We start from the raw sequence: 27,906 nt of genomic DNA on the forward strand, positions 1-27,906 counted from the left end.
AGGAGTGCAGTTCATTCTGCACTCCTGTGACCCGTTTTCAGCTGACAGAGGACTGAAGTCCACTGTTGGCTGACATCACTCAGCCGATGCAGGCTGAGGAAAGATCCCAACTTCAAAGTTGGGATCTACTCCAGAGTTTGAAGCGACACCTGGCTCAGCCTCTCATCTAAGCATTGAGAGCTTGAGCCAGCCGCTCCCTCCTCCACAGCCTGGCGCTCCAGTGAGGACTGGGGGTGCAGAACAGACAGCGATGACTGACAGTCCCACTCTCTGTGCAGAGCAGAGAGAACTCAGCGGTCATGTGATCGCCGAGTTCTTACCCTTAGAGCTGGCGGGGAACCGATGCTGCATCCATCTAGGCAAGTATAAAGGGAGGAGGAGCCACATTCTCTTTTAAAATGCATTAAAGTGTATTTTTCCCCCAAAAAAACTGGGTTTGAAAAACCTCTGCGCAAATATTGGATGACATAAAATATGCAACACCCACCATTTTATTCTCTAGCGCCTCTGCTTAAAATATATATATAATGTTTGGGGGGTTCTAAGTAGTTGTCTAGCAAAAATAAATGTTTTTTTTTTACATGGAGGAGAGGGATGTCAGAATTGGCCCCTCTTTGAGATACTTGATTAATGTAGTCTATATCCATGTCTCTTATCAAAAAGGTGACTAGAAAATGATTGAAAATACTCTAACTTGCCAGCTACCTTGCAATACCAATTTCAGTCTGTTGAGGTCCACCAATACAGACGCTCACAATGTTTGGCAGATGGTACTCATATTATGGCCCAATCACAAGATAGCCTGTGTCTCTCTGTGATCTTAAGTTTAATCTTTCAGTCAGTCAGAAACTGATGTTGTAAGGTAGGAAAATCAAATTTCATCAATTTGTATGTAGTACAATACAAATATATGGACAAAGATGCCGTTTGGGAACGATCTTGCACTAAGTCAGGTAAAAGAAATGTTAAAAAATAGCAGAAAGTGAAAAAGCCTAGGAGAACTGTGCCTATATGATACAAAATTCAATTAGAGATATGACATGCCCACTTCAGAGAGACATATACTTTTATATCAACACCATATAAAAGCATTCCTAAACCTTCCTGCATTCCTACACATTCAAACCTACTAATCCTTATGTAAACAAAATGAAAAGTGTGCATACAATGCTCTGAAACAAAGAGATTTTCATTCCACCAGGGATTATTATGAAAATGGGAACTGTGAGACAAGAAAGTAGGGCCTATTTATTAAGTACATACAAATGACAGATGCATCATGTAAGTGCAAAAGATACCCCTTGCCTTTGGCAAAATACACATCCAGAAAAGAGGTCTATAAATTAATTGTACACATTTTTGGACGCTTTAGGTTTTGCACAAAGCTGAATACTTTAAAACAAAATCATTGAAAAGGACGCTGAGTAAAGTACAGGTCTCCAGCCCAGCTTTTACACAAGTATATTTTAACTTAATCTACAGAATTTACAGAAAAACAAAAGCTGTGCAATGGTCCCTAGAGATTCAAAATTAATAGTGTGAACTGAATAAATTAATTCCTGCACACTTCTTTTAAATAAAGCAAAAATTAAAGAAAACTGGTAGAAGAATTATTAGCTTGCCATGCAACATATTGAAGATTTAAGGTGCTCTTCCATAAACCCACTGGAAGCGAAGCATGTTCACATCCTACCAAGTAGGCATCATGTCTGGAAACCAGACTCTGCCAAGATGCTTGGACACTTCCCAATGAATTTGCTCCAGATTATACTTCTGGTCAGGGATTAATACTTCCTCCATTATGGAAAGTTGGGACAAACGCCCACCACACATCTTTACAAACTCTACAAAAGCAGAGCAAGAAACTTCACACTCTCCAAGTCCGATGGCTGTCAGGTTCTTGCACCCCTCTGCAATGCGGATCAGTTCTTCATCGAGCGGACGAAGTCCATTGGCGCACACGACAAGCTCCACCAATCGAGGACATGTCATGCCAACACGGCCAAGCACCTCCTTGCTTACCGATCTTCCAAAGTACAGATGTGTAACTGGTGTTTCGTAACGGAAAAAGGGATCAAACTCTTCTTCATAAAGGAAAAAGTACATGACCAAGTTCACCTTAGGAGAGTGCTTTATTAAAGCATCCCAGCTGCTTTTCTGAATGGTATGAAAGTGTGTTTGTCCTGGGTTTTCACTGACAACATCAATACGCAAGTGCTCCAGACGAACATGCTTTTCTGAAGACAGTGCCAGGAGGAGCTCGTCACTCAGTAAATAATAGTTCAATGCCAACTCTCGCAATCCATGACACTGGTCAGCTACGCACAAGATTCCTGTAATCAGATTTAGAATATTTTAGCCAATTTGTATAGGTTATTACAGGTATAAAAAACAGAATTTAGTAGAAGACTGTATGAACCATACATTCTACAGAAATGGTACGTCTACCTCTCTTTGATATCTAAGGCAATTCCCTCCTACACTGCAACATTCTTCAAAGGCTGCCTCTCAACATATCTGGTCAGACTGCCACAATTATGTGGGTGTCTTTCAGGTTTTGTAGCAGTTAAAGAACTGCCTTCTATGCAACATGATAATTTCCCAAAACAGTGAAAGAGAAGAACTAATTGAATTCTCTAAGGTAGTTGGGATTCTATGAAAAACTGGCACTGCATGATATATGGATATGTTTGGCTTACACTTTACTACTATACTGCACTGCTGTATTAATTGGACCAGTGTTTAGTGTTGGATGTTTATTGTTTCTTATATTATATGTGCATGCTGTACATTTGTTTTATACCTCTAAAAAAAAAAAAATGTATATATATATATATATATATATATATATATATATATATACACATACATACACACATATACACACACACATATACATATATATAATTATCCCCTGTTGATTTTCACAGGACTCCACAAATTTTTGTATGAATTTAGTTTCAGAATTTTTCTTTGACTGAAATTACATTTTCAAGTGGACCCGTTTTACAAGTCACATTTGTTTTTAAAAGGTAAATATTATATATACTGTATATATAATATTTACCTTTAAAAACAAATGTGACTTGTAAAACGGGTCCACTTGAAAATGTAATTTCAGTCAAAGAAAAATTCTGAAACTAAAATTCATACAAAAATTTGTGGAGTCCTGTGAAAAAGTTTAGAATTCAGAATTGTTGATGTACAGCAGCATAGTCACCCTAAGGCCCCTTTCACACGGGCGATCCATATGTCTGTATTTCATCTGTCTGTTTACGGATGAAAAACAGGCCCTCATGTATCCTATGGACTTGAGGATGTAAACGGATGAACATCTTTTTACATCTGTTAATGCCCGCATCCATTAACATCCGTTTTTTGAGCAAAAGAAACCCCTATTTTTCTTCCACAAAGAAAAACTGGAACGGATGAAAAATGGATGTTAACGGATAGAAACGGACCAAAACGGATATAAATGGATCTGAACGGTTGTAAATGGATGAAAAAACATGTAAAAACAGATGTAAACGGATGAAATAAAAAACAGATGTAAACTCATCCGTTTTTTCTTTGAAAAAAACGTGACTGAACTGAAGAAAAAAAAAAAAAACAAAAAAACAGAATGCCCACGTGAAAGGACCCTAAGACAGAAAGTTCCTTACAGGCAGGATCAACAGGTAAATGAAAAAAAAAAAAAGAAAGAGCTTGCACAGGAAAGTAATCCCCTGCATGCAAAGGAGGGTAAGCTACCAAGGAGGGTAACCTACCAGGAAGTGACATTTCTTTTTTTGGGGGGTTTCCAAACACTTGAAATCATCTTAAAAGATAGTTCCAAGCTTCCTGTGCTTTCAAGAGTTTGTTTGGGCCAAGCTGGACCAAATGAACTGCTTCCTTCATGAACAGATGTGTCTGGTGGGCATACTGTATAAACTGTATGTATCCTCAGCTAAATACTACTTACAGTGCTGTGTGAGAAGTTCCTGTCTCATTTTTGCACAAAATCAAGTTGGGCTGAGTGCTGCTCAACCATTCAAATGAAGCTGTGAAATCTAAATACAAAGCTCTCTCTTAGCCAATCAGAAGAAGCTTTGTATTTATTCATAGAATACAAAGTTTCTTCTGAACAGGCTTGATTTGTTTCAGCAGTGGGAACATGTAGCTGAGGCTACATGCAGTTTATACAGCACATACAGTAGCTTCAGCTGTTAGTGAAGTAAATACTTTGTTTAAACCAGCTTAGTCCAAACTAACTATTTAAAGTTAAATGAAACAGAGATCAGCTTTAAGCTAAATATTATCTGCATACATACCTGCAGGTGAGACATGAGGGCAACTGCTCATTTTCAGAAGCTTCAGTGTGTCGCTGTTATTTGCCACTAGCACTTTCAGAGATGGATCATCAACTGGAGTGTCATCGATTTTAAGTGAGGAGAGTGATTTTGAATTGACAAACACAACCGTAAGTGCAGATATGAAGTGTGACTATAAGAGAGAAAGAAAACAAGAGTGTTTATTACAGTAAAATATCAGTGCCTTTAACCAAGTAACATGCAGAAGGTCCTACTGACAAGAACTCACAACTGTGTAAACACGACCCCATTATACAGGAAAGGTATCATGATGTAAAAGAAAACTTGATTCATCACACCAGCCACCTTCTTCCATTGCACCTTGTTCCAGTTCTGATGCTCCCACACCCATTGTAGGCACTTTTCACTGTGGACAAGGGTCAGTATGGGCACCCTGAAGCAGAACTACTGCTACAGGGCTGCGCAAAATCACATATATATTGGTGGCTACAGATGTCGATCGCCAGGTCCCGACTGGAGATTTCCTGCCGGCACCCGGCGATTGCTGAGGAAAGGTGAGAGGTCTGTGTGTAAACAACAAGGAACTCTCCCGTCAGCACCGACATGCTTCTTTGTATTGCTCTGCATAGCAGTAGGTTTCCCTAGTCAATCACACACACAGCACACAGTTAACCCTTTGATCGCACCAGATGTTAACCCCGTCTATCCAGTGTCATTAGTACAGTATCAGTGCTTTTTATTAGCACTGATCACTGTGTTAGTTTTATTGGGATATCAGTGGCAGTTAATCAGTTGCTCCCCCAATGTCAGAATGCCTGCCACAGACCCGCTATAAGTCGCTGATTGCCGCCATTACTAGTATAAAGAAAAAAAATCCCAGTATATATACCGCCATTTGTAGACACTATAACTTTCACGTAAACCAATTAATTTACATGTATTGGGATTTTATTTTTAGCAGAGACATGTAGCAGAACACATTTTGGCTTAAATTTATGACAAAATTTTACTTTTTAAAGTTTTCGTTACTGGATAAGTTTTATAGCAAAAAGTCAAAAATATATATATTTTTTTTTCACAAAAGGGTCAGGTTGTTTTTGTTTATAGCGCAAAAAATTAAAAAAAAAAACCTGCACAGGCGATCAAATACCACCAAAAGAAAGCTCTATTTGTGGGAAAAAAGGACATAATTTAATTTGGGTGCAGCGTTGCATGACCACGTAATTGTCAAAGTAACGCAGCGCCATATCGCAAAAAATGGCCTGGTCAGGAAAGGGGGGTAAATCATCTGGAGGGCATGTGGTTAATGTCTGCATTATTCTACAGTCATTACAATGGAAGCCGCTAACCCATTAAAAGATCTAACACATGGGTGGCAACCAATACAATTAGTATATTATGTCAATTGTTTAAAATCTAAACAATGTGCAGAAAGGAGTGTTAAAGTGATTATTTTATTTAAAAAGTAATAAGAGTTTACAAAGAGATTTATACTTACCTGCTGTGTGCAATGGTATTGCACAGAGCGGTCTTTTGCGTCCTTCTGCAGCCCCCCGTGAGCACTCTCCGCTCCTCCTCTTCTGTGTGTGCCCGCACAGCAAGCTGCTTGCTATGAGGGCACAAGTGCGGGCCCAGTACGGGCTGTGTGTGTCCATAAACACACACAGTGCGGCTCTATCCCACCCCCTGCTCTCTCCTCACAGAATTTGACTGACGGCAGCGGAAGCCAATGGCTGCCATGGCTCTCAGTCAAGCCTGTGAGAGCAGGAAGTAGGGAGAGAAGACCTGCAGCCATGCACAGCGCTGGATCGATAGAGGATTCAGGTAAGTGCTAGAAAGGGGGGTGGGTGAAACTAGTATTGGAAGGCTTTTTACCTTTAATGCAGAGAATGCATAAGGTAAAAAAAAAAAAACACATTAGATTTTACCACCACATTAAAGCAAATCTGAAACCAAAAACAAATGTAAGATATTGCAGTTTACCAGTCCTTAGATGTGGTGGAAGCATTTGTTTTGTTTTGTTCTTTTTTTTTTTACTTAGTAATCCTACAAATAAAGCACTATCCTATGGTGACAACACACAATGACCCACTCCACCATATCTATGAAGGAAGCAGCATTTTCACCCCAAGTTACCCTTTTGATTTGGACTACAAACACATCCCCCTCTCTTTATCTACATTAAAGTTCAGTGCACAGGAAGTTACGAAACATCTCTTTTCTGGCAAGATCAAGATCTTTTTCTGCTAAAAATGTTAATAGCCTAAAAAAAGAAACCTAATCCAAACACTGGTAAACTATATATTAAAGGTTTGTTTTTGGTTTAGGCTAAGGTTCTTTTCCTGTAAAGGAAGTGATGGCTGCATCTGTTTAATGTTTAGCAAAAGGAAATTAAAATCACCAGTTTACAAAACAAACACCAATATTTACCTTTGGTAAATCCATAAAGCTTGGTCTTGCAGTTGAAATAAGTCCAAGAGTTTTTAGGGAACAATTTACTAGTTGCGAAAGAATATCACATGCAGCTTCTGCAGATTCCTTGCTGCTATCCACCTGAAATAAATGATGCATACTAGTGTATCTACAGTAAAATGCAAAGAATAAAATGAACAACTAGGCTTATCATTCAGTTTAGGTTCAACACTTTTCCCAAAAATCTGGATTTAAGGGATAAACTCAGCAGATTATCAGCTTGTAAACAAAGTTCTGGCTGAAGATAGCTATTGCACCACTACACTAAAAGTAAATAAATAAAAGTAAGTAAAGTAATAAAAGGAAAAAAATCTTAAAAAAGAAAAGGACCTACTTCATCTTTCACTGACTCGGAGGTACAGATCTGTATGGCAGGAGCATGTATCTGCACCTCCAAAACCTGCTGATACACCCCTCTGCCTGGAAACACTGCACACAGGCGCTCTGCAGATCGAGCAAGTGGCAATCCCTGCGATCCTGAACTGGTAACAGGTTTGACCCTCTCTGCTGGCTATGGCTGGAGAATCCATCTGCCCATCACAACATGTTCTCATGCACGTGTGATAGTAGCAGTGCACAGCAACTAGTGGTGCACCAAAATGAAAATTCTGATGCCAAAACCAAAAATTCAAAATGCACACTTGGCCGAAAACCAAAATGCGCAGTTTTTTAAAAATAAATGTATATTTTTTGGAAAAAAATACACTGATTATAAAAAAACTATACCCCAATTTTTTTGTAAAATATGAAAGAGGATGTTATGGTGAGTAAATAGATACCCAACATGTCACGCTTCAAAATTGCGCACGCTCATGGAATGGCGTGAAACTGCGATAGTTAAAAATCTCCATGGGTGATGCTTTCAAAATTTCTACAGGTTAGCAGTGTAAAATTACAGGAGGTCTAGTGCGAGAATTATTGCTCTTGCTCCGATGTTCGTGGCGATACCTCACATGTGTGGTTTGAACACCATTTACATAAGTGGGCATGGCCTACATATGTGTTCATCACTACGTGCGAGCACGGGGTGACGCGGGCACTTTAAACTTTTTAAAAAAAAATGTATTTAATGTTTTTTGTTTTTTTGCACTGTTATTCTTATCACAAGAAATGCATGCATCCTTTGATAGAAATAGTGACAGGTCCTCTTTATGGAGAGATATGGGGTCAATAAGACCGCATATCTCTCCTCTGCAATTTAAAGCATTGGATAAAAAAAAAAAAAGCATTGATCTAATGCTTTAAAAAAAAAAAAAATGGCCGGAATTGGAAGAGAAATTGCTCCAATCCTCAAAAGGGCATAGAGATGTGTGACAGCCATCTTTACTTCACTCATCTCTATGCCCAGCACTGGGATCGATGGTTTCTCAGGTAAGGCTGAACTACCGAGCGGTGGCCGGTGGTGGCAGCGGCCGGCGGCAGGGTTTTTCCAGCACCTGTATCGGTGCTTTTTTCATTTTGGCCGAAAGGGGTGTGTTCGGCCAAAACAAAATTTAGGTGCATCCCTAACAGCAACCACTACTATGCATGCACCATATTGATGGCAGCCTTTCTGGAGCAAAAGCAACTCTCACGCTCCCAATTTTATTGCACATGGGGATCCTTTCAGGAGTGCGAGTGTCAAAACCACTTTCACACACATAATAATTTCACTCAAACTACAGTGCTGCACCTGCTGCCCTTGCTTGCTGCCCCCTCGCTACTCTACCATGCCTACCCACCTACCTCTTCTTTGACAATTCTTTCCCCAACCCCCTCCAAATTTTAACACTTTTGTTAGTTCCTAAATAGAAGAGGCAAAAGCACACCCTAGTAATTCTTAAAAATGACAATATTTCAGTAAGCTACCTTAAAGCTGACATACTGCAGGTGATTTGAATGTCTTTTTATAATCTGTTTGATCAGATCGGGATGTGTTGCCTTTAGGTAAGAAGTAGCTGGTTGATTAAGCTCAAATTCAAAGCAACGCCACAAATCAGGCATGTGAAAAACATAATTCCAGTTCCTGCACACTTGTGAAGCATGTGCGCGATCCAAAAGTGGTAAATACTGAAAAATCTGTAGTATTATATCTGGAAGCAGATTTCCCCAGTCATGTGACTTTGACATCTCTGTGGTTTCATCTCCTGAATTTTTGGGTCTCTTTGACAATTCTCCCAGTTCTCCTACTGATAAACCAATGCTGGTATCACTGGCCATTCTTCCTCTCTTCATCCTGAATGTAAAAAGATAATATAGATACACATATATATATGTCACACATCTAGAATCACAAGAAAAATTGTAGCATGATCAACAAACAAAACAGAGCTTGAAAATAATTAGGCATTTGCCACATGGACTTTAGCCTTTATAACAGCAGTGTGAACAGCAAGCTTTTACAATGCATTTGCAGCCCTTTCAGAACACTTTGTTGAAACTTTTAAAGTGCCATTAAACTCCAGTTTGTAAATGTTGAGCACAGATCCTAATGGGAGTGCTGATTGCCACTTTAAACAAGCTGCTAACTTCAGCACTTCTTGAAGCTTGTTGAAAGGCTGCTGAAGCCAGTTAGAAACTTGTGTAAAGTGGCAATCAGCACTCCCATTAAGATCTGTGGATAACATTTTTAAACAATAGCTGACTAGAGCTTTTTTACAAAAAGCTGCTTGAAACTTGCAAAAGCTGGTGGAAAGTTTCATAAAACCTTGCTGTTCACACTGCTCTTATACTGTACAAGCTGAAACCCATGGTATCGCTCTTCATGCTGTTAACTTGCAAAACAACAGTAAGGCACAGCTACTAGGCCTTTTGTTTTTTCTAAACTAGGAGCTGCAAATCTTGTCATCAGGACTGTTAAGGGGGGGCAATTAGTGTGATAACATGCTGGTTTTTGCACACTTCAGGACTAGAAGGGACCCGTCCCTATATCCTTGTTCTAATCAAAAAGGTACATCACTTTTCATTTTGCAGTTGCAGAATTTTCCTCGATACAAACTCACAGAACAGTGTAAAAGGATAAAACAACTGGGGTATAGCAGGGCACCCTAAGGTTGTCCAAAAATTCCAAGGCCCCTGTGCAAAATTAGAGCATGTTATCGCCTTAATCCCCAAACTCTGTGTTAAAGGTAAGAAAGAAGTGTCTCTTAACCCTGGAAATGTGAAGCAGAAGAGGTTTAGGTGGCAGTACTTAGTAAACCTTTGGCCCTCCTACATAGGGAAGCAATTCTCAAAAGCATGCAGCATACAATTTGAGAGACAAGCAAGAAATGCAAAGAAGAGACAAGTAGTATCAACAGGGAATCTTAGTGATCAAAGCAGAATTTCTAAACTCTAAATCAGCCATTACTCTAATTGCAAATATCTGGAAGGCATTTTTGCAGTTTGCACCTCATTTTGTAGAGTCTTTTCTGTTGTCACTGAATGCATAAGTTCATAGACCCCTATGAACATCTCAGGCTTCATATCTGTCTCCCGACGAGGTTTCTTTAAACACAAGTACACCTAAAAAAATAGGCATCAGTATGTCACTTTTGGAATTAATCAAGCAGCAACCTTATTGTAAAATCGACAAAATCGGAGTGGACCCTGCTCTGTGTGACAGAGCATTATGTCTGTTATTTGCTATAAATATTTTTGTAGAAAAGGCATAGCCAAAATCCTTCAGAATACAGGGATGTTGAATGTGTACCGCCTGATGCCTGGGACATGTAGTTCTGGGTGTTGGGCAGGTAGCTTTTTTAAACTTTTAGCCCTGCTGCAGGCAAGCAGCAGTGCTCACCTGTCAAGTGAAAGCATTCGGACAGCAGCGCTGCCGCCCAATTGCTTTCACACAATCCACCATGGTGCCAGCCTCCGCTCCCCCACATGTGAACCTCCCCCCACTCTCCCAAGTCTCCCAGGCTCCGCTTGCCCATCTGCAGGCCCAGGACTGGCTCAGCATGCGCCGGCAGCTAGAGGGGAGGGAGGAGAGCGAATGTGTCCGCTCCCCGCCCCTTCTTGTCCTGACCCGGAAGTGAAGTTATGATGTCACTTCCGGGTCCCCGTTCTCAATTTCCCAGCTCCTGACTCCGGGAAAGAATGTAATGCAGTGTGATGTACACTGCATTACATTCCGGGGAGACATGCAGGGTCTTTTAGACCTTGGATGTCTCATTAAAGAGAACCTGTCAACAAAAAATCATTGCATAGGGGACTTTTTGTCCCCTATGTGATGAAAAAAAAAAATTAAAAAAAAAAATTCAATTTAAAAAAAGTAAAAAAAAAAAAAAATCAAAGTTGCACCTAAGCATACAACATCCCCTCCAAAAAAAAAAAAAAATATGAGGCCCGCCCACCCCAACATACAAAAGTAAAAGTACGCGCTGGGGTGCCTACGCATGAAAATGTTCACTGCAATTCACATTACATATCGCCAATCAGGCCAGATTGAGAGCAATAATTATAGCACCTACTAAGGCCTCTTCTGTAACACTATACTGATGACCTATAAAGGGGCTTTAAAAGCATCGCCTATAGAATATATAGGGAACTGAAGTTTGTCAGGGGGCAGAGCCTCCCTCTGACATCATCGCGCTGTCGGCCATCTTGGATATGGTTCACGTGAATGCTTTTAATTGTTCTACAGCTTGTAAGTAGGATCCTATTTGCACAAATAAATATGTTTTTTAATACGTATTGCACTATAGGAGGCATGTTTTTTCTTTCATGACCTTCTCTAGCACTACACTTTGAGTTTACACTCGAATTGGAGCCTGGGAAGTTCCATGCTTTGGGGCGTGATACGGAAAGCCTTCCGGTGCTCTACACTATAAAGCTGGTTGGGACCCCCTGTAATTAAGGGGTCTCCATTTCTGGTAAGCCTTCATTCGATACTTCGGTGGTGGTGTGCACCTTGGTGACCAGTTGAAGCAAGTCTATCCACATTTGCAGCTACAGCATGGTCTACAATAATACCATCGATTGTGGAAATTTCTTTTCATATTTATGGATTATGGCTTATAGCTATATGAACTTTTCATTTTTCTTGTTTTGACACTTTTACTAACCTTTATGTATATTTGAGGTGATTACAATTTGCATAGTGAGATTTGAGCTATCTTCAACCTCGATTACTCTTCAGAGGTGTAAAAGGTCTTCATAGGGCTCATGGATAATGTATGAAATTTCAGGCTACCCCACAAAAATGGCTCTGGCAGCAAAAGGGATAAAGGATAAGCCTGACACTCCCCTCTCCTGACGAGCACCCAATCGGTGCTCATTGCACTGCAAAGTCTCTCTGCTCCCTACTAGTCCCAGTGCAGTGCTGGAGATGGGCAGGGAGGGGAGGAGGAGATATACAGCGCAATGTTAAAAAAAATTAAACGTTCAAGTCACCACAGAGCCCCTTCTGATTTTACAAGTCCCAGACATTCCTAACAGCACCTCAGATTTAAATACAATTTTGGTTAAAAACATTTTTTTTTTCTCTTTTATCTGGACAAGTAGATTGTCATGCGGGACAAGTAGACTGGGACCCTGATTTAGTCCCTGGACAAGTAGTTTTTTAAAAAATTTCCACACCCCTGTAATAGCATACTTATTTTTAGCCTTTATGTTGTTCTGTTCTCAATGCAAGAGCACGTTCCTTGGCTACTTAAAAAAACCTGTTACTAAGGGACAGACAGACTTGTTACACTTACATCTGTATCCCCATACCACATCAATTTTCTAAACTGGTTTTAGTATCCAAATACTACCTTTTTTAGGACAAGTTACCATATCTACTCACCGGCCACTTCATTAGGTACACCTTGCTATTGCCAAGAAAACATCCCCCACACCATTACACCACCAGCCTGAACCATTGATACAAGGCAGGATGGATCCATGCTTTCATGTTCTTTACGCCAAATTCTGACCCTACCATCTGAATGTTGCAGTAATCGGTCTGCCCATTCTCCTCTGAGAATTTTCCACCAGGCCCCCTTTGATTTTTCAATTGAAGATCATCGGTTAGAAGGGGGCCAACAGGGCCACCCACTAAGAACCATGAAGAACCAGATGAAATTTGTATAATGTATGGCCAGCTTAAGGGCCAATCCACCCCCCCATGCATTGATCTGCGTTTTAGCGCAGCTGTAAAAACACAGATCAACAGAAGGGCATCTGAAAAACAAAATTTCCAATATGTCCTAGTCACACCATAACACTGTGTTGCACTAAAAAGCAACATGTATGCATTTTAACATAATGAAATGGGTGTAAGCAGATGTCAACACAATGCACAAGATATCCTGTGAAGATGCAGTACGCTTTATTTAACACACGCTAAAATGCATGTCAACCGACATAAAAAAGTCCCTTGACTGGGTTTTTTGACTCCTGAAATCTACTGATTTGTCGATACAGGATTTATACATCCCCTATTTAACCAAGGTAAGTAAAGTGGACCTCCCCCTTCAACATTCCAAACAAAAGTACATAGTTACTCTACATTAAAGGGTGTGCTCTGCCTCCTTTTTATCTTTTATGTGCTCCAAAGCTTTTCATGCAGCTATTTTTAAAAACAGCAGATGATTCTATTTGACTTTATTTCCAGGAGTGTGTATAATGAGTTGGAAGAATTTATGAATAAATTAATGAAATCTCATAGGATTGTATTGATGTATGTAAAGTTCTGTAGCTTCCTCCTTGCCCTCGTGACACTAGATATCATCTGGGAAAAGATGAATCTGTGATAGAAGAACTTGTGAGCTGTTCAGGAAATCATGCAAGGTCTTACAATGTATACTGGAGACTTCCTTGGAAGGCACTGTTGACATAGCCCTCCCGGGGGCAGCTGCGAGGCCCCAGCTACATCACCAGTGCCTATAAAGACCAGGAAGTGAAATTTATTTATTTCAGGTACTTATATAGCGCCGTCAATTTACGCAGCGCTTTACATATATATTGTACATTCACATCAGTCCCTAACCCTCAAGGGGTGTACAATCTAAGGTTCCTAACTTACATTCATACATACACATACTAGGACCAATTTAGACAGGATCCAATTAATCTACCAGCATGTCTTTGGAGTGTGGGAGGAACCCGGAGTACCCGGAGGAAACCCATGCAGGCACAGGAAGAACATGCAAACTCCAGGCAGGTGGCTGGGATTCAAACCAAGGACCCTAGTACTGCCAGGCGGAAGTGCTAACCATTTAGCCACTGTGCTGCCCCAATCTACTGAAATGTAAGTAAATGCCTAATGCCATTATGTCACCTTGCAGAGTTGCATGCAACACTGACTTGTACTTTTGAGGATAAAGATCCAGCCTAAAAACAATGGATATTCATTCCAAACTTTTACCAGATGGCGTTTTAGTTAAATTGTACTTTATCTGAGCATGCCCTGGTCAGCTGCCTTAGTCCTGTCATGAATACCTATTTGCCCTGTGCCTGATATATCAACACCAAGCCCCCCCCTCTTTTTTGCCTATCCTGTCCCTCTTTTTTTCTTTAGTGGTATCTCCTCCCCCACCCTCCTTCCTTCTGCTCTACCTACTACACCCCCGATTAACATCATTGCCATTACTGTTACCTTTAGACTCCATCAGCAAATAATTGGGTACTGTTAGTTCCCATTAGTACTGGAGTTCTGCTTCTACTGCTACCCGCTTATATTTCTCTGTTTGGAAACATTGTTTTAAACCAGTCTACGTTCCAGAATGATTCTGGATGTATCACTGACTTGTTTATTTCTAATAAAGATCTTTGAACAAAAAAAATAAGGGATATTAGTCCTACACTGCAAAAGATTTGAATTACCCACTAGAAGAAGAATACAGTGAACCTGTGGCAAAGGAAAACTATATGAAATAAAACATACAAGAGCTGACAGCATAATCTTGTATGCCCCGCTAAGTATGTTCCCATGGTGGCTAGTTGCACACCCACAAGTGCAAACGTCTGCACAGTGGGATGTGGGCAGAGGGAATCCCTATTTTCCAAAATCAGGAAGTTCAAGTGGAACTTCACTCTCTCAATCAACATTGGCTATTGTTAATAGATAGGAAAGTATATCATATTTACTTGTTTTTAATTTTTTTTTTCTTCATTTCTTCAGTTACTTCCTGGTTTCAATGCCTAGGCAAATGATCTCATACATTCCAGGAGTCTTCAGGAGGGTTTTTCTCAACTATGCACACCTTACTGCCTGCATGCCTGAGCTAAGGGCAGATTGATTCCAGGAAGTAAATGCTACATGAATCATCTTCCCTTACTTAAAGTGTTACTAAACCCAGGACTCTGCATTTACTATATCTGGTCTCTCAATACACAGAACATGGAAATACAATTATTTTAGTAAATATAAACTGCTAAATACCTTTTCTCACCAGCAGTTAGAGCAGTCTTGTGATTTCTATCAGTGTCCAGCAGAGCGCTGGTTTCAGCTTGTAGGAGGGGTTTTCTTCCTCCCCTGATTGTCCTATGAGGCTGCATAACCCCTGACCCTCTGTCTGCACAGCGCTGATTGGCCCTGTGCTGATCACATACACTGTCCCAAGAAAAAAAAAACTCTCTATCAGTACACATCAAACTTAGAACAAAGCCTTTGGGGCAAGCTGGCCATGCTATCAGCAGATAGATTGGGGACAGTAGAAGAAAGGGAGGAGAAGACAGGATCAAACAGCCTTTTAACACAATGCAGAAGATTAACCCCTTAGGTTCATCAGGGAGTAAAACAAGCACGCTTCACTTCATATACAGACTGATTTTACAGTTGTGGGTTTAGTAGCATTTTAAGATGGCCACAGCCAGAAATGCTGGGGGTGGTTTTCAAAGTGATTTCTCAGTTAAATAAAGCATGAAGACATGGATGGATGAGTTTGAATATTAAAAATTATTTGAAAATAGCATTTTTGATTTGTGGTGCTCAGATGCAGTGTAGTTCTGCTTCAATACAGTGCAGGAGGACACAGAACCTCTGCATTAACAGATCATTCAAGCAAATTAACTCTGATGAGTTTATGCTGTCATCTTATTGCTATGTAGGTTAGTAGATGTTTCACGTTGTCATTGTTTCAGAGCTTGAGGCTAACCTTTGGCAAAGGGTTAACCTCATGCTAGTGAGAGAACAAGAAAATCTGTGTAGTTCAGACTTTATAAAAACAGAACAAAAAAGGACAATCTCTCATTAGAATACAAAACGCTATGCAAACACAAATTAAACCAAAATAAAAACACAGCACATAAAAATTAAAGTCACCTAATTCTATCAGAAGGTAAAAAATAGTGACACTACAAATAAAATATTAAACAAAGCAAAAAAAACACACGAAGCCAACAGACTGTGCCAAATTTACTACATCCAAAAAAGGATCTGAGAATTGTGTTACTTGTTGGCAGAAAATGTGCAAAACCTGGAGGGTAAAGCTATTGTTTTTTAACATTTTGCTGAAAAAAAGAAATGAGCAGAGTTTGTAATATACAATCCATGATCCATTTCAAATGCAAAATCCAGAGAACTGGAGGAGGACACAGAGAAGGCAGATCAATCCAGAAACCAAAAGACACTTTTTGAATATCTCATCTATACTACCGCTGTCACTGGCCAATCAAGTTCTCATATATTCATCACGTATCTTAAGGCAAGCTCAGCTTCATATAATAGGAATCAGTAAAGACCTTATGGGGGATTGAATACAGGCTCCACCACTAACAAACAAATTGACTTTGAAAGAACAATGCTAACAAAAATCAGACATTGACAAAACATAGATGTACTTCTATTTCTGCTCAAACTAATACAAAATATACTGTCCAAAATTTGCATTTGAAGTCTGAAAAACAATATATTTTCCTTAATTACATTTACCTGCTCTTCTGAAAATGCATAACATTTCACAACACTTACTCGGAACGTGACACAAAAGAAAAAAATCAGCACCCAACAATTTATTTTACAATTGTGCAAGGAAGCAATTTCCTTTCTTGGTCCACACCCAAGACTCTCTAATAACTATCTTGGTATATTGTTACAGAGTACCTGTATTCATGTAGTAAACAAATACAAAAGGAGCAGGAGAGTTCCTGAGTTTTCTCACAGTGATCATCCCCGTTTTATTACAGTGACTTATCACAAAGAAAATCATAATGATTTTCCACTGGAAAGCCAACAGAGACTTTGTCGCTCAGCAACTAAGATCCATCTCTTTTTCAACTCAGTGGCAAAATAGCTCCTAATGCTGAAAATTCCAACTTCCCACTTTAATGGCTGAAATAACAAAACCAATGTACCTTCCCAATGCAGCAGTCTGCCCAAGGGCCAGACAGTGTTTACATCTTGCAGAACTTGTGTCTTTTGACACCTCACACATGCTTCAGCTGTGATCATAGAGGATAGAGCTGAGTCCATCTCCTGTTTTGTGCCCGCTAGCAGGACAGCCATTAGTCTCTATTACCGAGTCTAATAAATACATAATGAGAGGAATGCCATCAGAGGTAAATACTGCCTTGTCCTCAGTAGGTTGCAGTATTATTACCGTAAGACCCCGGTTGCACTGGGTGCAACTTGGCATGCAATTTGCATGCCATGCGACTTACAAATTGCATGCCAAGTCGCAACCTATTGTCCGCAATTACAGCGGTCATGTCTGATGATATATGATTTCTAAAGTAGTGCATGCACTACTTCTGGTGTGATTTGCCTAGCCATCTGTGTCAGATGTCTTGCAAATCTCACCTGAAATAGGCATGTCCTCCAACTTTGAAATTGTGCGACTTCACTGCAAGTCTAACGATTTCAAAGTCGGGCTTGATGTGACCGGGGTGTAAAACCACTGTGGAGCATCTTAGGTCTCTAACTGCATTTACAATTTGAAAAAGGCTGGAAAAAGTATTAAATTGTTTTAAGACTCCTTGCACATAGGCCCATTCAGCTGCAGTGTGCTCTGGAGAAAACAGTGCAGCGTCCAGCCCCACTGCAGGCAGCATGTCAAAGTCTAAAAGCTACACCTGTCCCTACCGGGAGCACTAATGTGCCGCCAAGAAAGCACTGCAGCTCCATGTGCAAGGGGCCTAAAACATCTTAATTCAAAAATTGCAACCTTAAAAGTGGTTGTAAAGGCAGAAGGTTTAACTTCATGCATTCTATGCATGAAGGTAAAAAACCTTTTCTGTGCAGCATCCCCCCAATACCCCTCTCAATCCAGCAATGTGCACTGGAGTCTCGGTCGGCTATCCTGGGACTCCCTTTCTTCATTGGCTGAGACAGCAGTCGGAGCCATTGGCTCCCACTATTGTCAATCACAGCCATTGAGAAGAGAGAGGGCGGGGCCAAGCCATGGCTCCATGTGTGAATGGACACATAGAGCAGCGGCGTGGGAACATGCCTACTCAGGTGCACCCATAGCAAGCTGCTTGCTGTGAGGGCACCCGAAAGGAGGGAAGGGTCAGGAGCGCCGGTGTGGGACCGGAGAAGAGCAGGATCCAGACTGCTCTGTGCAAAACCACTGCACAAAGCAGGCAAGTATAACATTTGTTTTTTTGTTTGTCTTTTTCATATTTAAGCCTTTAGTATCACTTTAACTTACTATCTCCTTTGCAACATGTGCCGCCAAGCATTTAATCATTCAGTGAACCATGTGGTTCAATTTTTCTATTGGAATAAGCAAATATCCACAATTTTCACCACTATTTCGTATCCTCTTGACTAACATCACAGAATCAACTAGGAAAATGAATTGCCAAGCTGGCTCAAACAAACCATCTACTGCACTAACTAGTGTGCTTGCTTGGCACACTGTACTTCTTGTATTTAGCCTCAACTACTTACAGTATACAACGATGTGTTCCGACAGTGAGATGGGAACTTCCAGTCAGGCTGAGTGCTGTTTAGCCATTCATGGAAAGCTTTGTATTCTATGTATGAATACAAAGTTTCCTCTGATTGGCTGAGGCAAAGAGGTGGGTGGATGATGTCATGATTTCAACATCAGCCAGAGGAAGCTTTATATTCATTCATAGAATACAAAACTTGAATGCATGAGAAGCGCTAAGCCCGACTATTTTGTTCCAGGAACAGTCCCTGTCCCACTACCAGAACAAATCACTGTATACTGTATGTAGCTGAGGCTACATCCGATAATACAGCATGCCCAGCAAGCGCACTTGTTAGTGCAGTAAATCGTTTGTTTGGGCCAACTTGGCCTAAACAAACTATTTATAGAGACATTAAATGTGGTGTTAAGCGTTAAGCTATACAAGTGGATTTTTTTGGACAGTACTTTGAAATTAGCAATATCCAACAAGAAAAACAACTAAAAATGTACAACAGAAATCATATTTAAAAATGTATATTTAAATGGATCTTCACAACTGAAGATCCTGAACACCAAACACTTGCAGAATGGGATTCTAAAGCAATTTTAGTGAAAAAATTATGATGAACCCCATTTTTCTATAAACCATGCTAACAAATTAATTCAACACATAACTTAATAATGTAGTGTGTGTTGGCCACACATATTATACATGCGTTCTGGGGGGTGTGCAGCAAACTAATTTTTCGTTGTCCCCAATGCATGTCAGTGCAGTAAACCAGGGCTCAAAATTTCAAGTCCTGAGCTACTAGCCAGGCCTTAAGAGTTACTCACCTCCAGTTGACCTACCGAGTCCTGCCCCTAATTCATGCCCACAAAAATTATCTCATAAAATAACACTATTAAATGTTTTATGCAGAGTAAAGTTACAGAAATAAATATCAACAACTTTAACAATATTAACATAAAGCAATGTAAACCTCTCCTCCATCCCATGTGCTCCTCCTTCTCCAGTCCCATCTCTCCCATTCTATGTCCTCCTCCTTCTCCATTCCCATCTGATCAGAGACTGCAAATGTACTACAGGAGATGATCAGAGACTGCGGATGTACTACAGGAGATGATCAGTGACTGCGGATATACTACAGGAGATGATCAGTGACTGCGGATATACTACAGGAGATGATCAGTAACTGCGGATATACTACAGGAGATGATCAGTGACTGCGGATATACTACAGGAGATGATCAGTGACTGCGGATATACTACAGGAGATGATCAGTGACTGCGGATATACTACAGGAGATGATCAGTAACTGCGGATATACTACAGAAGATGGTCACAGACTGGGGATGTACTACAGGAGGTGGTCAGAGACTGGGGATGTACTACAGATGATCAGAGACTGCAGACGTACTAGAGGAGATGGTCAGAGACTGGGAGTTCCACTGATGCTTTGACCCCGCCCTCTTCCTGCTGACTGGGAAATACAGCACTGCCTCTGATGTACCCAGGATGGGGCGGGACCAAGCTCTACTGACATTCTGACCCTGCTCTCTGGGACAAACTCACCCCCTCATTATTTCCACTCGCCAAATACGCGCAGGCGAGTGGAAATTTTGAGGCCTGCAGTAAACAATGCCTATAACCTGACAATGCAGCACTACACAGAGACAAAGTTACATGCATTTTCACGTGCTATGCTAGACAAAAATGGGTCAGGTGCTTATGTGCATTGAACTTTGGCATGGGTCCACAGGAAATTAACTGGCAGGCTCAACAGAATGCGCGTTAAAATACACACACACACGTGTGAATGGGCCCCAGAACCATTAATCTAATTTCTTTTCAGGGTAAGAAAGACATATTGTCAGTTTTTTATCTCAACTGCAAGCGTAAAAACTTATTTAAAATGTATTCCTCAATCGCCACAGGGAAGATAATCCAATATGTGTGCACCAAACCCAGATATTACCTTGTAAAAGTATCCCTGCTGGGCTGCACATAGTCTGTAAAAAACAGAGGTACAGGCTGCCTGCAGAGAACTAGAGGAGGGGCCTCATAGCAGACCTGTCACCCTACATAATGACTGAGAGAAGTACTGTTCTGTCTTTATTACAGCAAGAGATTTGACATTATTATTATACGTATTGCCATTTCTATGATTATTTATAAAATGTATTGCTATGCTCATCTACAGTATCACCACCTGTTATACCTTCATGATTCATGTAAATAGTTTGAGGGGAATTTGTATATGTATTTGTTTGGTTTTTTTTGATCAGCTCTGATGAAGAAGGGAGCACCCTTCGAAACACGTTAGCCTTCATTCCCCCCCCCCCCCCTTTTGGACTTACCTGTAACCCTATTTGGATTATGGTTAATTATGCCTGTTATACCATCACTTTGTGAGTATATTTCCGTAATAATAAATTAGTCACTATTTATTAAGGTAATGCGCAAGGTTTGTGCACTCTTTCTTTCATCTTCTTCTACAGTTTTATTACAGCAAGTTCAGGTACAGAGGCAAAGTTTCATGCTGGATTACTGTCATGGATCCTGAAGAAGTCACACCAAGCTAAGAATACACAGGCCTCTTGGATTTAGACAACATTTGCTTGTCCTGGAGACCAGCTTTTAAAGAAAATATATGGGGGCAATGCACAGAGAGACCATACTTACAGCTCCCCAAAACAAATGTTAAAATGTCCCTACAAACCAGTGAGGGACAGATTTGTCTTGGGGCTTTATCCGCATGAGATTGTGGAAAAAATAAGTGCAGCCTGCCTATGGTTTCCCCATGACAGAGTATCTTTGACCCTTTTGATGCTGCACCAATTTTTAATTTTTCATGCACGTTTTTTTCCTTTACGAGAAAAATGTACTTTTAGATTAAAAAGACAGTAGCTGCAATGTCACAGGACATTTGTGTAGCACAAAAAAAGCTATTGGATAAGTCAGCCATTAAGATAGTCTGGATGTATAAATTACATGTATTGCTTGTGCTTAATAATGTATGCATCAAGAATGCAAGCTGAAAGCTGTTTAGGGGTGTGTCCATGGACACAGATCCCTATATGTGAAAGCAATAAATCGGGATCCTAAAGAGACTCCTGACATTATAGAACACTTTTCCAGGTAAAAGTATACCTGTAAAAGAAAAGTGTACATACTCCCCTTTCCTACTGTCTGTAAAGCTCAACGCTGCTCCCATCCTGAGAAATGGTCACCTGAAGTCCACTAGGAAACCAACAATTCTGGGAGTGTCGATCTCCTGGCTCCCCCAAGATCTCACTGGTTCCTCCTGCTGATACAAAACAAGGTTTATGCTTTGATTAGTGGTTGGATCTTACAGCCTGTTTCATGTTTAGGGGCATCCTAAAGTGTATCTATTTACCATTAAATTTATTTTTTTTTCATTTTTGTTTTAAAGAGTGTACAGCGCATCCAGAAAGTATTCACAGCGCTTAACGCTCATCACATTTTGATATGTTGCAGCCTTATTCCAAAATGGATTAAATCCATTTTTTTCCCCTCAACATTCTACAAACAATACCCCTAATGATAACGTAAAAGATGTTAGTTTTGAAATCTTTTCAATTTATTAAAAATAAAAAACGAAAAAATAAAAAACACATGTACATAAGTATTCACAGCCTTTGTTATGACACTCAAAATTGAGCTCTGGTGCATCCTGTTCCCAATGATCATCCTTGAGATGTTTCCACAACTTGATTGGAGTCTACCTGTGGGAAATTCAGTTGATTGGACATGATTAGGAAAGGCATAAACCTATCTAGATAAGGTCCCACAGTTAACAGTGCATGTTAGAGCACAAACCAAGCCATGAAGTGCAAGAAATTGTCCATAGACCTCTGAGACAGGATTGTATCAAGGTACAGATCTGGAGAAGGGTACAGAACAATTTCTGTAGCATTGAAGGTCCCAATGAGCACAGTGGCATCCATCATCCGTAAATGGAAGAAGTTTGGAACCACCAGGAATCTTCCTAGAGCGGGTCACCCGGCCAAAATGAGCCTTTGAGGGAGAAGGGCCTTAGCCAGGGAGGTGACCAAGCACTCAATGGTCACTCTGAAAGAGCTCCAGCATTTCTCTGTGGAGAGAGGAGAACCTTCCAGAAGAACAACCATCTCTGCAGCCCGCCCGCCTGGCATTTGCCAAAAGGCACCTGAGGGACTCTCAGACGATGAGAAACAAAACTCTCTGGCCTGATGAAACAAAGATTGAACTCTTTGGCCTGAAAGCCAAGCATCATGTCTGGAGGAAAGCAGGCACCGTTCACCACCTGGCCAATACCATCCCTACAGTGAAGCATAGTGGTGGCAGCATCATGCTGTGGGGATGTTTTTCAGAGGCAGGAACTGGGAGACTAGTCAGGATTGAAGGAAAGATGAATGCAGCAATGTACAGAGACATCCTTGATGAAAACCTGTTCCAGAACGCTCTGGACCTTAGACTGGGGCGAAGGTTCATCTTTCATCAGGACAACAACCCTATGCACACAGCCCATATAACAAAGGAGTACAGGCCAACTCTGTGAATGTCCTGGAGTGGCCCAGCCAGAGTCCAGACTTGAAACCGATTGAACATCTCTGGAGAGATCTAAAAATGGCTGTGCAGTGACGCTCCCCATCCAACCTGATGGAGCTTGAGAGGTACGGCAAAGAATGGGAGAAATTACCCAAAAATAGGTGTGCCAAGCTTGCAGCATCATACTCAAAACTACTTGAGGCTGTAATTGGTGCTAAAGGTGCTTCAACAAAGTATTGAGCAAAGGCTGTGAATACTTACAGTGAGGAACAGAAGTATTTGAACACCCTGCGATTTTGCAAGTTCTAACACTTAGAAATCACGACTGCACTGTATTAAGGAGAGGATGAATGGGGCCATTTATTGTGAGATTTTGAGCAACAACCTCCTTCCCTCAGTCAGAGCATTGAAGATGGGTCATGGCTGGGTCTTCAAACATGACAACGACCCGAAGCACACAGCCAGGATAACCAAGGAGTGGCTCCGTAAGAAGCATATCAAGGTTCTGGAGTGGCCTAGCCAGTCTCCAGACCTAAATCCAATAGAACATCTTTGGAGGGAGCTGAAACTCCGTGTTGCTCAGTGACAGCCCCCAAACCTGACAGATCTAGAGGAGATCTGTGTGGAGGAGTGGGCCAAAATCCCTGTTGCAGTGTGTGCAAACCTGGTCAAGAACTACAGGAAACGTTTGACCTCTGTAATTGCAAACAAATGCATCTGTACCAAATATTAGCACTGATTTTCTCAGGTGTTCAAATACTTATGTTCAGCAGTACAAGACAAATACATTCTTTAAAAATCATACAAATGTGATTTCCTGATTTTTTTTTTTTTTTAAATTTTGTCTCTCAGAGTGGGAATGCACCTACAATGTGAATTTCAGACCCCTCCATGATTTCTAAGTGGGAGAACTTGTAAAATTGCAGGGTGTTCAAATACTTCAGTTCCTCAATGTACGTACATGTTTTTTTTTTTTCATTTTTTTTTTTTAATAAATTGCAAAGATTTCAAAATGAACTTCTTTCACGTTGTCATTATGGGGTATTGTTTGTAGAATGTTGAGGAATAAAATTAATTTAATCCATTTTGGAATAAGGCTGTAACATAACAAAATGTGACAAAAGTTAAGCGCTGTGAATACTTTCTGGATGCGCTGTAGAAGTGTCAGAACCTCTTAGGTATTTATTGCTGTCTGTGAGCCCAACTGGGGATATTTATTCTCTAGTTATTCTAATGTTTACTGACTACAGGACATAAAGGGATATGAAATCCAAAATATACAGCAAAATACAAAATACATATAAGCCTAAATAAATATATTTTTAGTATAGTATAAATAAATATACAGCTGTCAGCAAGAGAGTGGCAGAGGGGAAATCTCCCAATGGGGATGTCTGCTCCAACACCTACTTTGCTAAATTTCCTGTTGTTTCTCCAAGAAAGGAAATTAAGGGATATAACTCCAGAGATAAAAAAAAAAAAAAGAGAGAATTAAAGTTCAACTTTGGTCATATATCACATTTTAGCTAGGCATTCTATACAAATTCTCTCTCTCATCAGTGGTTTCCACCAACACATCTTCCTAACACATACTGCAATCTAAACTTGCTTGCTCTGAAAACCTGGTCTTGAGGATCAGGCATTTTACACACTCATTATCCTCTTGGGGACTGGTTTCCTCTCCACCCTGTGTAGTCCTTATGATTCTGAAGCCAATGAAAGAGGACCTCAACTGGAAGTGTCCACATCATGCCGGAGCGACAGACACCCAAAGGACAGAAATGGAGAAAGGACTCAGGACCAGAACACTGCATTACTGTAGCTGTAGGCAAGCAAAAGGGGCATTTATATTTCTTGTTTTAATGCTAGTGATCATTTAGAGGATTTCGCTTTAGGCAAGTAAGAATAGAATTTAGATTATTGGCTTTAAAAAACACAAAAAAAAAAAAAAACAACATAATCACAGGAGGGAGGGTGCTCTTGATTTGCTGAGTCTAGTGTCAACAGCATCAGTATGAGAAGCTTCTGATATAATTCAGAATTCACTGACAGGTACATCTGACCTGCAGTTGACATCCTTGCAACCTGTATTTGACCCTCTTCAGGTAGGTTCTTCATTCACATAGGGAATAAGGGAAAGCAAAACCCATCTGAAGTGAACAAAAGCTGGTTGACACAGACTTTTGTGGGTGTTTTAGCAATACCCTACTCTACATGTAGAATATTTCTGCTGTCCATGAAGAGATCAAGTCAGTAGTTTAAAAACCATCTGGTTATTTGTCATATAGGATGGACACTAAAATAATCTGTTTTCAATTCCCAAAAAGGTTACTCTTACTGTCAAGTTTGCACATTTTATAGCATTTGTGTGGGTTCAACAATCCAACATATTGGGTTGCTGTTGACTGCACTAGCCTTCCTGTTATGCCTAAGAGACAGTGGGGTTTATTTACTAAAGCTGACTAGTGCAAAATCAGACTCACTTCTGCACAGAAACCAATCAGCTTCCAGGTTTTATTACCAAATTGAACAAAGGTTCTTTTGAGCAAAGGTCTAAAGTTCACTACAAAAGTTACACTCCAACTGTATGATCCAGGTTTTATCAACCTTAGAGTTCTTCCAGAGTTTGCTAAAGGTTCCTTGAGGTGAGATTCATGTGATGGTGTATAATGTTGTTAGTATTTTGAATTTTATTCACTGGGCAATTGGTAGCCAGTGGAAGGAAGGACAGTGGAAGGAAGCGGGGTGGCAGGCACCGATCGGTTGGCAAGGGGGTGGAGTCTGGCAGCAGCTTTAAAGTGCTAGTAAAGCCACTTTGTTCATGTTTACCTACAGATAAACTTATAATAAAGCTTACCTGTAAGAAAAATGAATATCTCCTAAAATGTGCAACACTTAGGAGATATTTGTTTTTTTGTGTTTTTTCTTTTACAACTGCTGCTTGTGCTCTGAAGGAATGGCATACCGATGACGCTCCTTCAGAGCACTGTGCCCTGTCCTGAGATTCTGTGCGCATGCGCGGGAGTGACATCATCGTGGCTCAGCCAGCCAAATGGCCGGAGCTTGCGAACCCAAAAGGAAGGCCGGGTGAAGATGGAAGCCTCTACAGCAATGACAGCGCGCCTCTGGAGGGCTTCTTTTTAAGGTAAGTTTTACATATTGTGCTAGTATGCGATGCATAAAAGCACATTATGTATTTACCTTGCAGGGGTTTTTTTTGGACGTGGTTTAACTACCCCTTTAATGATTAGCTGAAAGGGGAACTGCCTGTGTAGAGGCAGGCCAACGAGTAGGGTATTGTAAGAGGGAAGGTGAATTATAACAAGAGAGTGAATGAGAACCTTAGGGGTTTCACTGGTAAAAAAAGGGACACATTTTGGAGACGTTACGGAGGTGAAGCCTTGACAATTTGAAGTGATTTGATTTGTGGTTGAAAGGACAGGTCAGAGTCCAGGATTGCAACCCTGCGGGGAGGGACTGATAGTTGTATTATTGATTGTGGAGGAATCAGGGAAGGGGGCACGGCTGGGGGGAGATATTAGCTTGATTAAGCCCACGTTCACATTGATGCGGTGTGGCACATTGCGTGCAATTCACATGGGAACCGCACCGCATTCCTGTGCAAATCACATGCGATATCTGTGCGGAGCAATTTGATCCATACATTCTGTATGGCTCAAATTGCAACACATCTGCAAGGAAAAAATGCAGAACCTTTTTTTTCAGCACCAGAACTGGATCACATCGGTGTTCACATTGCAAACTGATTTCGAGGTGTCGTTAACGGAATGCGATTATGATGCGATGCGGAAATCACAGAGAATCTGGTGCGAATTCTGCACCACATCAGTGTGAACCTGGGCTCAAAAGGGATGTGCGGGATCTCTGCAGAGAGACCACTGTTCCCATGGAGAGGAAGAGATGCAGGAAACAGTTTCTTCTACTTTGGCTGTGGCTTCTTTACAAAGAAAGTAAACTAAGATATTGGATACCTTTTGTTTTGATGCACCAGGAATACAAAGTTCAATGGTGAGTACACACAACAGATACTGGTGAAAAAAACCCTCAAAGACCAAATGTTATTTCAACAGATCCGACCTAATCCTTGAACAAAAAAAACAAATATTCGTTTACAGAAGGCCAACAACATGTGGGCAGCAAAGTTGGGGTGAGCTGTGTTTACATACAAACAGACGTGACCAGACTCCTGTACAGCCCAAGGCGCGTGCCCGTCTGTCCATACACACAGGAGGGGGTGTCACGTGACTGCGCTCTATACAACCGCCGCTGGCCTGTCAGAAGCATCACGTGACGGCGGCCCCAGTATTAGTGTGTATAGAGTACCTGGATGGTGGGTACGATGAGGTGGTTCGCACAAGAGTGGTCGTTCAATGCCCTCGTCTCCTGGTCGCATTAGCCCGGGACCGCACTCTTGTAGCTCAGCTCCCCGTCACAGCGCAGCCTTCCCCCGGCACTCATTAGACAACCAGGCCCTGGCCGCTCAACACGACCACCAGGCAACAGCGGAGGGTGCCCGGCGCTCAGTGTAGCCGCGAGCCTGTGGGCGCCGTCCTCCGGTGTCTCCAGTTCCTGTAGTGCTCGGTCTCGTCTTATTGATGTTGTCGTCCCGTCTGTTAAGATGGCGGTGCTGGTGCGCGTTCCCCTCACGAGATGGCTGCGAGTGAGGAGGCGGGCGCTCGTGCCAGCCTTGCAGGCGGGAGCGCGCACAGGGAAGAGAGTGCCAGGTGACTGGAAACCTCGCTACACCGTGTGTGTGGAATATTCAGTGCTGGGAACAGCTCCTCT

At 41.1% G+C, this 27,906-nt stretch overlaps 1 protein-coding gene across 4 annotated transcripts; it reads right to left on the minus strand.

The window, feature by feature from the left end:
• Window positions 1-1,228: 1,228 nt before the first annotated feature.
• Window positions 1,229-27,782, minus strand: FBXL3 (F-box and leucine rich repeat protein 3). Of its 4 annotated transcripts, none has more exons than XM_089680392.1 (7): window positions 27,445-27,782; window positions 21,780-21,853; window positions 10,152-10,265; window positions 8,631-8,997; window positions 6,741-6,863; window positions 4,311-4,482; window positions 1,229-2,333 (listed from the first exon to the last, which is right to left on the minus strand). In XM_089680392.1, exons 3-7 carry the CDS (start codon window positions 10,154-10,156, stop codon window positions 1,690-1,692), a joined length of 1,311 nt encoding a protein of 436 aa, XP_089536518.1. In that variant the 5' UTR covers window positions 10,157-10,265; window positions 21,780-21,853; window positions 27,445-27,782; the 3' UTR covers window positions 1,229-1,689. The 4 variants fall into 4 exon arrangements, with proteins under 4 accessions (XP_089536518.1, XP_089536517.1, XP_089536516.1 ...); XM_089680391.1 differs by having other exon boundaries at window positions 21,780-21,856; XM_089680390.1 differs by lacking the exon at window positions 21,780-21,853.
• Window positions 27,783-27,906: the final 124 nt, after the last annotated feature.

Source organism: Staurois parvus, unplaced genomic scaffold (assembly GCF_062004578.1).
Source record: "Staurois parvus isolate SC_StPar_1 unplaced genomic scaffold, SC_StPar_1.0 ptg000243l, whole genome shotgun sequence".
NCBI classification, from domain to species: domain Eukaryota; kingdom Metazoa; phylum Chordata; class Amphibia; order Anura; family Ranidae; genus Staurois; species Staurois parvus.

Excerpts from the sequence above, each read along its gene's own strand:
- FBXL3 (XM_089680390.1), bottom strand. Across the intron at positions 4,483-6,740 it reads GCTTTATGGATTTACCAAAG|TCACACTTCATATCTGCACT; the intron begins GTAAATATTGGT and ends TCTCTCTTATAG. Across the intron at positions 2,334-4,310 it reads CCCTCATGTCTCACCTGCAG|GAATCTTGTGCGTAGCTGAC; the intron begins GTATGTATGCAG and ends ATCTGATTACAG.